The sequence below is a fragment of the Arvicanthis niloticus genome, chromosome 10 (assembly GCF_011762505.2).
Source record: "Arvicanthis niloticus isolate mArvNil1 chromosome 10, mArvNil1.pat.X, whole genome shotgun sequence".
NCBI classification, from domain to species: Eukaryota; Metazoa; Chordata; class Mammalia; order Rodentia; family Muridae; genus Arvicanthis; species Arvicanthis niloticus.
In genome coordinates, this window is record NC_047667.1 from 48830598 (window position 1) to 48842859 (window position 12262).

General features: G+C 38.9%; 1 protein-coding gene and 1 long non-coding RNA gene across 6 annotated transcripts in view; one reads left to right on the plus strand and one right to left on the minus strand.

Moving 5' to 3' along the window:
• Dnm3 (dynamin 3) overlaps positions 1–12262 on the minus strand; it is a 457535-nt gene that overhangs the window by 34566 nt on the left and 410707 nt on the right. For all 5 annotated transcript variants that reach the window (XM_076941476.1, XM_034513132.2, XM_034513130.2 and 2 more), the window contains one exon: positions 2336–2500. In XM_076941476.1, coding sequence (XP_076797591.1) covers positions 2336–2500 — 165 coding nt within the window. The remainder of the gene's footprint in view (positions 1–2335; positions 2501–12262) is intronic.
• The window catches only part of LOC117716190 (uncharacterized), a 57854-nt gene that overhangs the window by 12260 nt on the left and 33332 nt on the right, over positions 1–12262 (plus strand). The window contains exon 2 of the long non-coding RNA XR_013112911.1: positions 60–110. This is a non-coding gene — a long non-coding RNA (uncharacterized LOC117716190). The remainder of the gene's footprint in view (positions 1–59; positions 111–12262) is intronic.

Sequence of the window (12262 nt, forward strand, 5' to 3'; positions counted from 1 at the left end):
GCTTCCCTGGATGGTAGAGGCTCATTGATTTATTAGGTCTGTTTCTTTGTATTTAACAGGATACATCTGGAACAGACAGAAAGGCTCAGGCATTGAGATGCCATGAGAATGTGAGTACCTTGTTTTAAAAAGATTTCACTCTATTTAAAAAATATATAATATACACATGAAATGTTTTTTATATACAAGCAAATAGAAGCAAAGTAATAATACTCAAGAAAAGTTATCACTGTAGGTATCTAACTCATTTCTGGTGGAGGCAAGAGTCACTTTTCTAGCACAGACTGCCACTTCAGAAGAATGCAGCGTGGTTGGTTTCCTCCACGGTTCTGTTAGTCTCTGCTTTACCGTCTGACCCTGGAGATCAGGTCTTAATTGAAGTCTCCTTTCCCATGACTTGTGTGTGAGGTCTTTCTCAAAATAACTGGCAGAGCTTCTCCTCTAAGAATAATATTCTGTTAGGTGGGTGTTTGGACATTTCATTAAAGCAAGTCGATTCCAGCCCTAAGGAGCTAGGGAGACCACAGTAATCCATGTGTGTTATCTGGTTTTGTTTAATTTTGGAAGTGAAAGTAGAATAGATTGTGTAGTAGGATTTTTTTTCTTTCCTTTTAACTAATTTGTATCAAGCTACTTCTCAGAGCCACAGACAGGAAGTCTGATTTCCTGTGCTGATGATTTAATATAACGCAGAGCAAAGCAGAGCTTGAACCGAAGGCAGGAGTAATGACTCTAGGTAAAACGGTGGAAAGATAAATGATCCCTTAATCAGGAAAATGTTTAAATAAGCAAGTGCCTGATATACCACAGCAAAACAACCTGAATCTATTGACGGAAAGTTAAGAGGGTAATTTTGAAGACACACAGACTATTTGCTTGGTACTTCAGATTTGTCTAAATGGCTTGCAGCCACATCTGTCACATTCTGACAGGCCTGTGAGGTCCCTTCACATTCCCGCTGAAGTTCCAGAAATGACCGACTTGAACTCAGAGGGGCTACAGGCTTCACTTCAGGTCAGAGAGCTGACCACTGACCAACCACAGTGATATTTATAGTTCTGACTTTTCTAGCTCATTGCTTACCTGCTGCATAGACTTCAAAGCATCATGTTTATCTTACTTGGATACACAAACATAATCAAAAACAAGTTTGGTCATATGACTCAGGGCTTCTTAACATCAAGGAGTATACAACTCCAGAGGTTATAGACAAGCAGATTGTCATGAACTTTAGAAAGAAATCTTGAAACCAATAGCCATATTAATTGCTTACATTTATCACAGTACCTTGACACACCCTGTTCTTTTAGAACAAATCTTCAAGACAGATATACTTACTACTACGAGTGGTTTACATATGGAGGACACAAACCCATAGCAGCCAATTGGTCATATCAGGCCACCAGGCTTAGAAAACAGGCTTCTCCTGAATTCTAGTTTAGGGTACTTTTCAGTTTGACAATTTGATTTTTGAATTATCACAAGCTATGTTCAGAACATATTTAAAGCAAAACATGTCATGAGAAGATACATATAACTAAAATGGTTGGTTCCCCTTTATCAGGATTCAGAAAAGCCACTTTCTTTAATAACTGTTTTTGCCAATTGAACTTAACCTGCACAATTTGTCTTTTTTTTTTTTTTCTTTTTACAAAAAGTACCACATCCAAACTGCCACCAACCAAAGAAGGAAAGAGCCAAACAAAACCAATAGTGTTTGGATGGCTACAGTAGTAGAACTCTGAAAGATTGGCAGTTGTAGCATCTTTACCTTAGGAAGCCAGGCTGAGATGGACATAGTGGCTCACACCAGGAATCCCAGCACTTGGGAGGCTGAGTCAGAAAGGCTATCTTGAGTTCTAGGTAATCCCAAGCTACACAATAAAACCATGTCTCAAAGAAACTGCCCTTTAAAAAACAGTATGACTGACTACAAAGTCATGGATTAAGGTAAGATGTCTCTTCCTAGGTGAAAAGCACATTCCATAGTTTATAGATGATAAAAATGATCATATTAACATATACAGTAGGACTTAAACTCAAGACCTAGGAGCACTGGCATCTGATTTCATTGCTTGCTTTGCAAGGCCATGAACATGGTAGTCTTTGCTCCCTTCCAGAAGACAGCCAGTTAGATGCAAATCAATGCTGTGGCTGGAAATTTCCTCTATGATCTCTCCGCATTAGTCACTCACTTATAAAAGCAGAACTACATACTGGGCAGTAAGTGCTTCAGTTATTCAGAAAATATCACAGCGACACTCAAGAAAAAGGTGCTCTCTTTCCAGACATGGGAGGGTTAGAGGCTAAAAGGACAGAGTTTATAATCACTTACGTTATTGATCATAAGATGCATTATTGTTTTTGGAATTAGGTCTCGGATGCATTTGTTGATTATTGACATGTAGGAGTCCACTAGGTTTCGTATGGTCTCCACTTGCCTCTCCAACTGTGGGTCCATGGAAAAGTTTTCTGCTTGTCCATTTTCATCATTTTCAGTCTGATAGAATGGAAAGAAAATGTGGATTATCTCATATTCTCTCTCAGAATAAAAATACCAAACATCAAATGGTTGGTTTCCACTTAGGATAGTCAGTCAGAACCTTGCAACTGTCTTCCTACTTTGAACTTACCATGTTCTAGCAAAAGTAAACATTCTGATTCCGAATAAACGTTGAGATGAATAATCAAATAAACAGTGCACCTAACAACACACCTCAAGAGAACAACCTAATGTTAAGCCATTTGTAAGCTGGCCTGAGGCCTGAGTCCAAACAGATGATGCAGATGCGAGCCTCTCTCTGGGAGGAGTCTCCAGGGACCCTATAGATTACAGTGACCTTGATGTAGTTCTGGCACTGCTGGCTCTGCTCTGGATTGGATCAGCCCAGACTCAAAACTCAGTCCCCTAGGACTGGCCAGGAGTCCAAATTTGAGATCTGGAAGATAATTCATTCTTTCATGCACTTGCTGGAATTTGCTGTGTAAATTCATGCTTCTGTCGTCACCATTGAAGACTGGCTCCATTGCAAAAAAACGGGCCATTTTAACTTCCAATGTGTTATTCTTTGAATAAAGCAGAACCCTTTCATACACAAAGAATTTATTTGTGCAACATGAGCAAGGCATCTGTTTTCTATACTATACGACTTGAGTTAATTAATTTTGGCTTATCCACCCAGAGGCTGGGCTGGAATGGCATCTTCATCATTAAGAGCTGACCTATTGGCTTGGCATTGAAATCAATTTAGAACAAATGGTCTTTATTTCAAGTCAGGTTGAAGCATCTAAACCTCAAAACATCATACAGATATTGTTAGTGGTCTGGCTACTTTCTCATATTTGGAAAGATTTAATTATGAATGTAAAGGGGGGAGGATAATTTATTGCTTCTGACATTGGCATGAAGTACTTTCCTTTGGAAATGTATGTACTTTGATCTGCCAGGTTTTCAATCAGCTCCAGGCAAAGCACTGTGCTAACTGACTGGATCTGTAGACGAGGAGTCTTTTCTTTGAATTGACATACATGTATAAAAGCCACATATTTTTTAGGCTACAAAATCATCAATAAAATGTATAAGCATTTCTGTATCAGAAGGGTCTCTTTGAAAATATATACTCACTTTAAAAATCAGTGGTCCGTTTCTAGCCTGAGAATGTAGCCCCAGGCTTTGCTGTGGGCTATCAGAATAAGGGGATCTCTGGGATAGCCAGGTACAATAGCAAAGCAGAAGGCTGGGATACTCAGAATCTTAGTGGTTCTGCTGTTCTGTTATTTTTCTTTCTTTCTTTTTTTCAGTGGTCTTGGGTCACTAAAAGAATTACGTCTGGTATAATAGTTCTGTTCTTTTTGTTCTTTCCTTTTTTAACAGGCTTGTGACAAACACATATTTTAGATGAAAAAAGAATCTAAAACATTTCTAGTTAAAACCTTATTTAAAATGCAAAAGTACTACTACTACTTCTACTGCTACTACACACACCCCTCTTTATCTGCATCAGCCCCTTTCCAGATGCCCTCCCTCCCTCCCACCGTTCCTCATGTAGACCCCTTCATATTTCAAACCTGCTTTACCTTTACCTCTTCCAGACAAGCTTCTTCTGCCCCTGAAGGCCCCCTCACTTCCTCTGAACTCCTTCTTGCACTTGCTTCTGTATCTACCATTAATCTGAAATTCGCCCTCTTATGAGACTCTAGGACTGTATCTCTCTATTCTTAGCACAGATCTCAGTATTATCAGAGGAGGGGGAGAGAGACGGGGAGGTGATTCATGCTACAAATGGCTTTACCTGAGTCTACAAAACTGTCCTAATGCACAAAACCTAGAATTTTATGGAGAAATTTTTTTTTCTATGTGAAATAATATGAGCATGAGCCTCCACAATGCTGACAGGCCAATCCAATTTGTTTCTCTGGCCTAAAAAAATTGTAGACTTTTGTACAATTGTATTTAGCAATGGAGCATGATGGCATTTCAATATCAACCTGTTTCCTCTCGCAAAGCCTATTTTCAGCACTCATTGTTGTTTCAGATACCATTATAAGCAGTTGGTATAGGAGACCTGCACCTCAGTGCTAAGAAGCGGCACCGGGGTTACTGTACCCCATATAGGAGCCGACAGGGCTCGGAGTGCTCAAGTTCACCCAACTGAGGTAAAATGAGGTGGTTTCTAAAACAATGAAATAACTACATTATACCAATTCATTTGTATACACGAAGTAGTGAGTTTAAAAAGAGTTTCTAGGAAAATGCCGTTAAAACACTGATATTCTCAAGAATTAAATGACTGAATCAAAGGAGGAAAGCTGAATCGATGAGCCACATTGAACCTCTGGGGAGGGGAACTACATTATTTGATTTCATAACTCCCCATTCCACACTCTCTAAGATTTAGCCTTGCTTTATTTACACTTGCTTATCAAAATGGCTTTGTACTTTCTGGAGCAATATAGTGTCAGGATGAGCAACAGACACTGGTTGAGTAGAGAAAACCCCCAGGATAGAGGGTAGGCTAGGACGTTGCAAGAAGGACCCCAGGAACCCATGGGAGAAAACCAAGAATTAACAAGTGGGATTGCATGATGTGAAGAAAGCTTCTGGGCAGAAAGGGGCGAGAGGAAAGCAACAGCCTGCAAAACAGAAAATTTTTTGCCAGCTATATACATCAGACAGGGTATTGATATCTAGACTCTATAAAGAACTAAGAAAATCAAATACTAAAATACTTCATCAAATGAAGAAGATATTTCTAAAACAACAGAGTGCAAGTAAATGATACACAAATGAAAAATTCAACATCCTTGGCCATCAAGGAAAGGTAAGTCAAAACCACTCCGAGACTAAAACCATAAAGGCTGTCCTTAAAACAACAACAACGAAGCCCACAGCAATAGATACTGGTGAGGACGAGCAGGGACACCTGCACACTGCTGCTGGGAATAAAATTAAGATCAGTAGCTGTGGATATCAGGATGGAAGTTCCTTAAAAAACAAACTACCATGCTTGCCAGCTATGCCACTCCTGGGGATAGACTCTCAAGAATGTAAATCACTTTAACAAAGAGATACCCACCCAACCATGTTTAATGCAACATCTCTCACTGCAGGTCAGCTATGGAATTTACCTCAGTGTCTCTCAACAAGGGACAGCATGGAGAAAATGTGATGGATATTTTATTCCATTGTATAGAATCAAGTTATGCTCTTTGCAGGAAAATGGATGGGATTGTACACCCCATTAAGTGAAGTAAAACCAGACACCACCAGGCAAACGTTTTCTTTCATGAGAACCCTAAGTTTTACACACAGGCACACACACACACACACACACACACACACACACACACGAGACTATTAAGAGGAAGAGAAGGGTAGGGGATAGGAGAGGAGTTGAGGGAGTAAGCATGGCCAAAGTGTATGATATACTTAAACAGGACATTATGAAATCGATTATTTTGCATGGTAAATAATACATGGATAAAAAAAAAAAAATAGTCAAACTGGAAACATAGAGTTAAAGGCATTCCAGAACGGCCAATCAGACAACTTGAATTCTACTTAGCTTTTGGAAATCTGGTAGACTTGTGATGTCACACAAACTGTAGCTACACTGGGCATGCCATGGTCACAATAGGGGGACCATGGAAACCAGAATGCAAATTCGACATCCTTGCTTTTACACCGAAGCAGTATCTGTTCTTTCTAGTTTGTCTGGTGAAGAGGAAGGAGTCTTAGGTGGAAGAATTGAACTTGCAGCGAGAAAATGCTCCTTTCTCTGTTCCCAACCTCACCTCAAACCCTCTCGCTCGTTCTAGCTGTGTGCCGTGCACGAGCACGTGTATTTCCCCCTTTGTTTAAATTATAGGATGGCGATTGGATTCTTTGCAGTCAGAGCGCTGAAGTGACAGCTGTTTGTCATTATCCTCATCAAGGGAATGTAAAATAAAAATAGTAATTTGTCTCTGATCTTTGGGGCAAAAAAAGAGCGGTCTGCAAACATTTAACCTTTTATGTGCGGGTTCATTGATGCTGTTTACAAAATGTGAATAATACTGTAGAGACTCATATTTTTTTTTCCTGAAAAAACACAATGGATAGGCCATCTTGCTGCATGTTTTTTTTTTTCTACATAGCTTTTGAGAAATCTAACTAAAGCAATAAAAACAACCCTATAAATATGGAGTTTAAATAACTTTCTAATGAATTAGTCACACAGTATTTAAGAAACAGACTGTTTTGTTCTTTCTTTTCTTTTTTTTTTTTAACTAAAGAAATGTTTACGTATTTCTGTATCTTAGGGGCTGTGTGTGGGCATCTTTCAGGAGTCCAGCTTTCCCTTCCACTCCGTGAGTCCCAGGGATTAAATTTGGGTTGTCAGGCTTGGTGGTAAACACTTTTAACTTTTGAGCTATCTTAGTGCCTCCCTCCCTAATTATTCATATAAAACTTGTAAAGTATACTACCCTAACAGATGAGAAAGTGAAATATTAAATGGTAGATAATTTTCATTAAATCTTGAAGACTCCATTATAGAACGCTGAGTGTGACTCAGCACCTATTTTTCATGTCTTTTTATTTTCCTTAGAAAAATTTCTAAATTGTTTGATAAGCCTGAGGACCATTGGAACCATTCAGAAAGTAATGGTGACAGCAATATGTACATATTAAACAGTAATATGTACATAAAGATACTAAGGCGTGGGGCTCATGGTGTCTTTTCTCAGCACTGGAGAACATAGGATAATATCCTATAGATCTATATACACTTAGTTCCAAATAACCAAGTTGCTCTCTTTAAAACATTTAATATGGTTATACAGTTCACTATTACTATAAACAATAAGCAAAAATTATATGATTGGACCTGTCGTTAGTGAACCCAGTCAACATTATGAAAACACTGTTACCATGGTAATGCACTTTCGGATTTTTCCAGCCCCGCATTATTGAAAATATTTTCACTGAAAACTTTTCCTGCTTCCAATCAATTGCCCTTAAGTTGTTAAGGCTCTAAAGTTATGCAACCATACTGTGCAAAAACCCACAGTCCAGAGAGCCTTGGAGGGTGGTCTAGGTGTCAGTCTGGCAATGTGACCTGTACCAGGGAACATTTAGTGTGTGGCATGGAGCTGTGAAAGGGATAAAGTACAAAAGCAGAGACCCACATGTGAGCTGTAAGTAGGCAGGACATAAAGAAAATTATGAGCCTGCAACCAAGGGTTTGCGACAGCGGCTTAGGGCATAGGGTATCTCTATGGATGAGAACATTTGAAAATGATCTCAGAACTTGGGTGAGGTTTCAAACACTGTGACAGCAGGGGCATGGCCATCATTATCCCTCTAGTTTTTTTTTGCAGGGGCTTAATGAACATTTCGGCCTTTTCCTGAGGAACTGGGCTTTTGTTTCAGAAGAGTCTTGAGACACAGCCTGGAATGGCTGGGTGTCAGCATGTTGGGAATGAAGGCAAACCTTTGCATTCCTGTAACTGAGTTCTTCCTGTTGAGCCCTTCGTGGACAAGATAAAAAACCACGGAGATCCAATGATACATTTAGCTAACCAAGCATCTTGACTACAACTGAAGGTGCCCCCAGGTTTGAATTGTGGTTGTGGTCAAAACACCTAGCAGCAGGGGGGACTTGGGACTGCAAGAAGCATTCCCCAATACAGGAGGGAAAACCCTAGCCTAATGTGACTCATGTTACCCAGCTCATCCTCGAAGGCAGGCTGGGCCAAGCTCTGTGGGTTCAGCCACTGTCTTTTCCATTCTTCTTAGACTTTTCAGTTACGTTACCTGAATATTAGTTTTTATTCTCTGTGTAATTTTTAACACATTTCTAAGTAACATCATGATAAAAATGATAAAACTATGTGATTGAATGAAACTGCTAATTAAAATCCTTTGGGATTTTCAATTCATTCAATTGAAAACAACAGTAACAAATGATAATGAGACATTTTAAACTGAGAAGCAGCTTTGTGTCTTTTTCTTAACTCTCTCCAGGCCAAGGCTTCCTGATTTTTTGATTTGATTGGATTTGATTTGACTATATTTGATTCTGTGTTCTGCCAGCAGATATGTCTCATAGGCAGCTTAGATGACAGCTGAAGTGACTCATTGGGGCTGGAGGGAGTAAGGTAGAAGCGTTTGGCTTATAATGGCCTTCACATTGAAAATCAATAAAATTGCTTTTATAAGTAAAAGGTAGAGATGAGGGGTCCTGGGACAATCTAAAAATCTTATACAACGGATCCTGAAGGTCTTCTAGATATAATTCCCATAGACCCTTCAATCTAGCTCAGTGGTTCTCAACCTTCCTAACACTGCGACCCTTTAGTGCAGCTCCTCATGTTATCGTGACCTCCAACCATAGAATGATTTGGTTGTTTCATAACTGTAATTTTACCACTGTTGAATTGTAATGTAAATATCTGATGTACAGGGTATCGGATATGTGACCCTGTGAAAGGGTCATTTGACCTTAAAGGGGTCAACCTGTAGGTTGAGAACTGCTGATCTAGCTGAAAATTTCTATTGCCTTATTCAATAAGCTCATGGATATAAAAATTCATGTCAAGCTTTTTTTTTTTTTTTAAATTTTAATTTCTGTGTGCGTGTGCTAGACCTGTTGAAGCTAGAGTTTCAAGCAGCTGTGAGCCACCTGAAGCAGGTACTGCGACCAACTGCAGTCTTCTGGAAGAACAAGTGCTTTTAACTCCAGAGTCTTATCTCCAGACTCTCATGCCAAGTATTTTAAGTTGAAAATATTTATTTTGGGATGATATCAGTCCTTATGAACTGACTTTGTTTACCACAAATTAACATCTTGTCATACAAACAATAAATAACTGTGGTCAAGTGCTTTAAGAATTTACCCTCAACATCTTTATCTAAAATGCTTAATTGTAGGAAAAATTTAAATTATGATGCATTATGCTCTTCAACACACACACACACACACACACACACACACACACACACACACACACACACACACTTGTTTTTTTTGAGACAAGATTATGTTATATAGCCCACAGTGCCCAGGTTGATCTTGAACTCCTGATTTTCCTGCCTCCACCTCCTAAGTATGCCACTCTGCCCAGCTAGCAGGTGTTCTTAAACCTCATCAAGAAATTGGTTTCAGGGGCTATAATTTTGTACAGTGAAAAGCCAGTCTTGTTACCAAGTCTGAAAGGTGAGCAAATGAAGGAAAAAAATCATAAGCTGTAGAAGAAAGCCTGATAGCTGATAACTGATTTGTCTGTTAAGACATGTACATTACTTAATCATAAACTTAAGGTAGAGAAAGGACAACAAGCCTGAATATTCTGAAAGCAGCATGGGAGCTCATGATGAATGAGCTGTGGTAAAACAGTGCTGAACTATGCAGTCGGTAGTACTTCCTGCTTCCCTTATAAGGTAGATTACTTTTCAGACTTCGATGTGAATAAATGACAAAGTAAACTTTTTTTTTTTCAAAAGCAATGCATTGAAAATACATAATGGCATGGAGTCACTTTTCTCTAAATTGTAGAAAAGAATGTCAATGCCACAGTCCTAAATAAAATGTCTGAAATACATCCCTTTCTCCAAGGTTCTGAGAACATCATGGAAGATGTGGCATAAAGACTGTAAGAGCCAGAAGCTGGGAAGGACTTCTACAATGGTGTCTTTAAGCCATGATGGGCCATGGCACCCATGAACTCACAACACATGCTGATTCTCTGCACAAGTCCTGTACAAGATCTAGTCAGTAAACACCCCAACAAGGGAGGGTCTTCAGAGGCCCCACCCCTGGCTGAGGAGTTATTGGCAGTTGATGGCTACTAGGGGAGGGAGAGTCAGTTTGCTTCAGTGGCTTGGCCTCTCCTGGGTGGCCCATGCTCCAGAAGATGATGTCCTACACCTGTGGACATATGGTCAGCACTAGTTAGATTCAATTATAAAGGAAAAGACATTTAAGGCCTATTCGAGATGCTGTCTCAGAAAAAAAAAAGATAAGGATGTAAATGCTGCTAAGTTATATATTTTTATTTATTTATTTATATTTAAAGTTCAGTGTGGGGTGTTGGAAGAGGTGGTCCAGAAGAAGCAGGGCATGGCATCAGGGATTGGTATGATTAAAGACCACTGTATATATGTATGAAATTTTCAAATGTTTTTAAAATCTCATAAAAAATGGTGAAAGTTTTTCAAAAGTCACATAGTAGGTTCCGGGTAAGTCTTGCCTACATGACGAGACCCCCATCTTAATTTTCTTTTGAAGAATGAAGTACTTGAAAAGCATAAGAGAAAAGTATATTAGTTTTCTTATGTAGTCCTGGCTGTTTAGAAGCAGAAACAGATTGTAACTTGTAACAAATATTGAGTTTATAATTCTAAATAATTAGTTATGGCCAAGATCAGGACTTTTAAAAAAGTAACTGGGGAATGTTAAAGGTACAAATGCAGGGCTAGATAACTCAGTGGATAAAGCACTTGTCTATTATGAGCAAGGTACACTTAAACCAGGTGTGTGTGTGTGTGTGTATGTGTGTGTGTGTGTGTGTGATCCCGGTAATCCTAACACCTAGGAGATGGAAACATGGGGATAAGACATTCAAGGTCATTTTGTCTACATGTGAGTTCAAGGCTAGCCTGGTCTATTTGAGATGGTGTCCTAGAAAAAAAAAAGGATGCAGATGTTGCTAAGAAAAAATATGTATTTGCATATATTTATAAGTCTAAGGTTTTCTCTTTCCCTGAGCAAAGCTTTAAGAATCCTAGATGTATCATTATTAATGAATGCTATGATTTTCCCTTTTCCAGCTTGTATAATGAGTTTATATAAATACATTCAAACTAAATAAAATGATTTATGAAGTAAAGAGAAATGAAAAATTAGGTTCATTTTTTTTTTTTAGAAATGTCACTTTTTAAAAATAACAAATCAGTCATACTGCATGGTCGTAACACACCGATGTCCACACTGAATCCAAAGGAGATGCAGCATCCAGGAGATGCAGCATCCAGCTACAGCTCTGACTTCAAGCTACTCACGTATTAGAATACTTATAAAATGGAAAACATTAGATATGCTTCAGATATGTGTTTAAAGTCTAGCTTTAGGAAAATCTACAACCAGAATCATCTGGGATGAACAACCTTGAGTGTCCGAACCACTTTCATTTGAGGAAAATTCAGAATAGGGTATGAAAAATAAAATCAGACAACCTATCATAGCTTTGTCCCTAATAAATTTTGTGACTTTAAAGAAGTTAACACTAAGAATTACTTAGCTTCTCTGGGCATTAATTTCTGCGCCTGCGGGAAGGAGTTACAATAGCATCATGCACATTTTATGCAGAACAAGTGAGCTATAACTAAATACTGTATTGGAGGCACTTAATGTAATGCCTACATATAGTGTGTGTTCAGGAGATGTTTCTCATTTTTATCATTTGAGGGGAGTAAAGTCAATTCCATGTGTGAAAACACAGTGTACAAAGTCATAAACACGAAGATCCCAAAGGATCTGCCTTTATCTAGAGGGTTGGGGATGGTCCTAACCACACCTCGAAGATCTAGGGATATGGCTAGTAGATGTTGAAGTCTCCAATTCTACTGGTACTCACCTGGAATTACAGAAAGCCCCCTGCCTAGCCCATAGCCTTGTCACTAAAGCTGCTTGTGGAACAAAGCTCTGGCTTACTCAGATCTGTCTTGTGGTAGGAAGTTTCTATTCATGTGCTTTATCTCTACAATGTAGCTGTCAGTAAG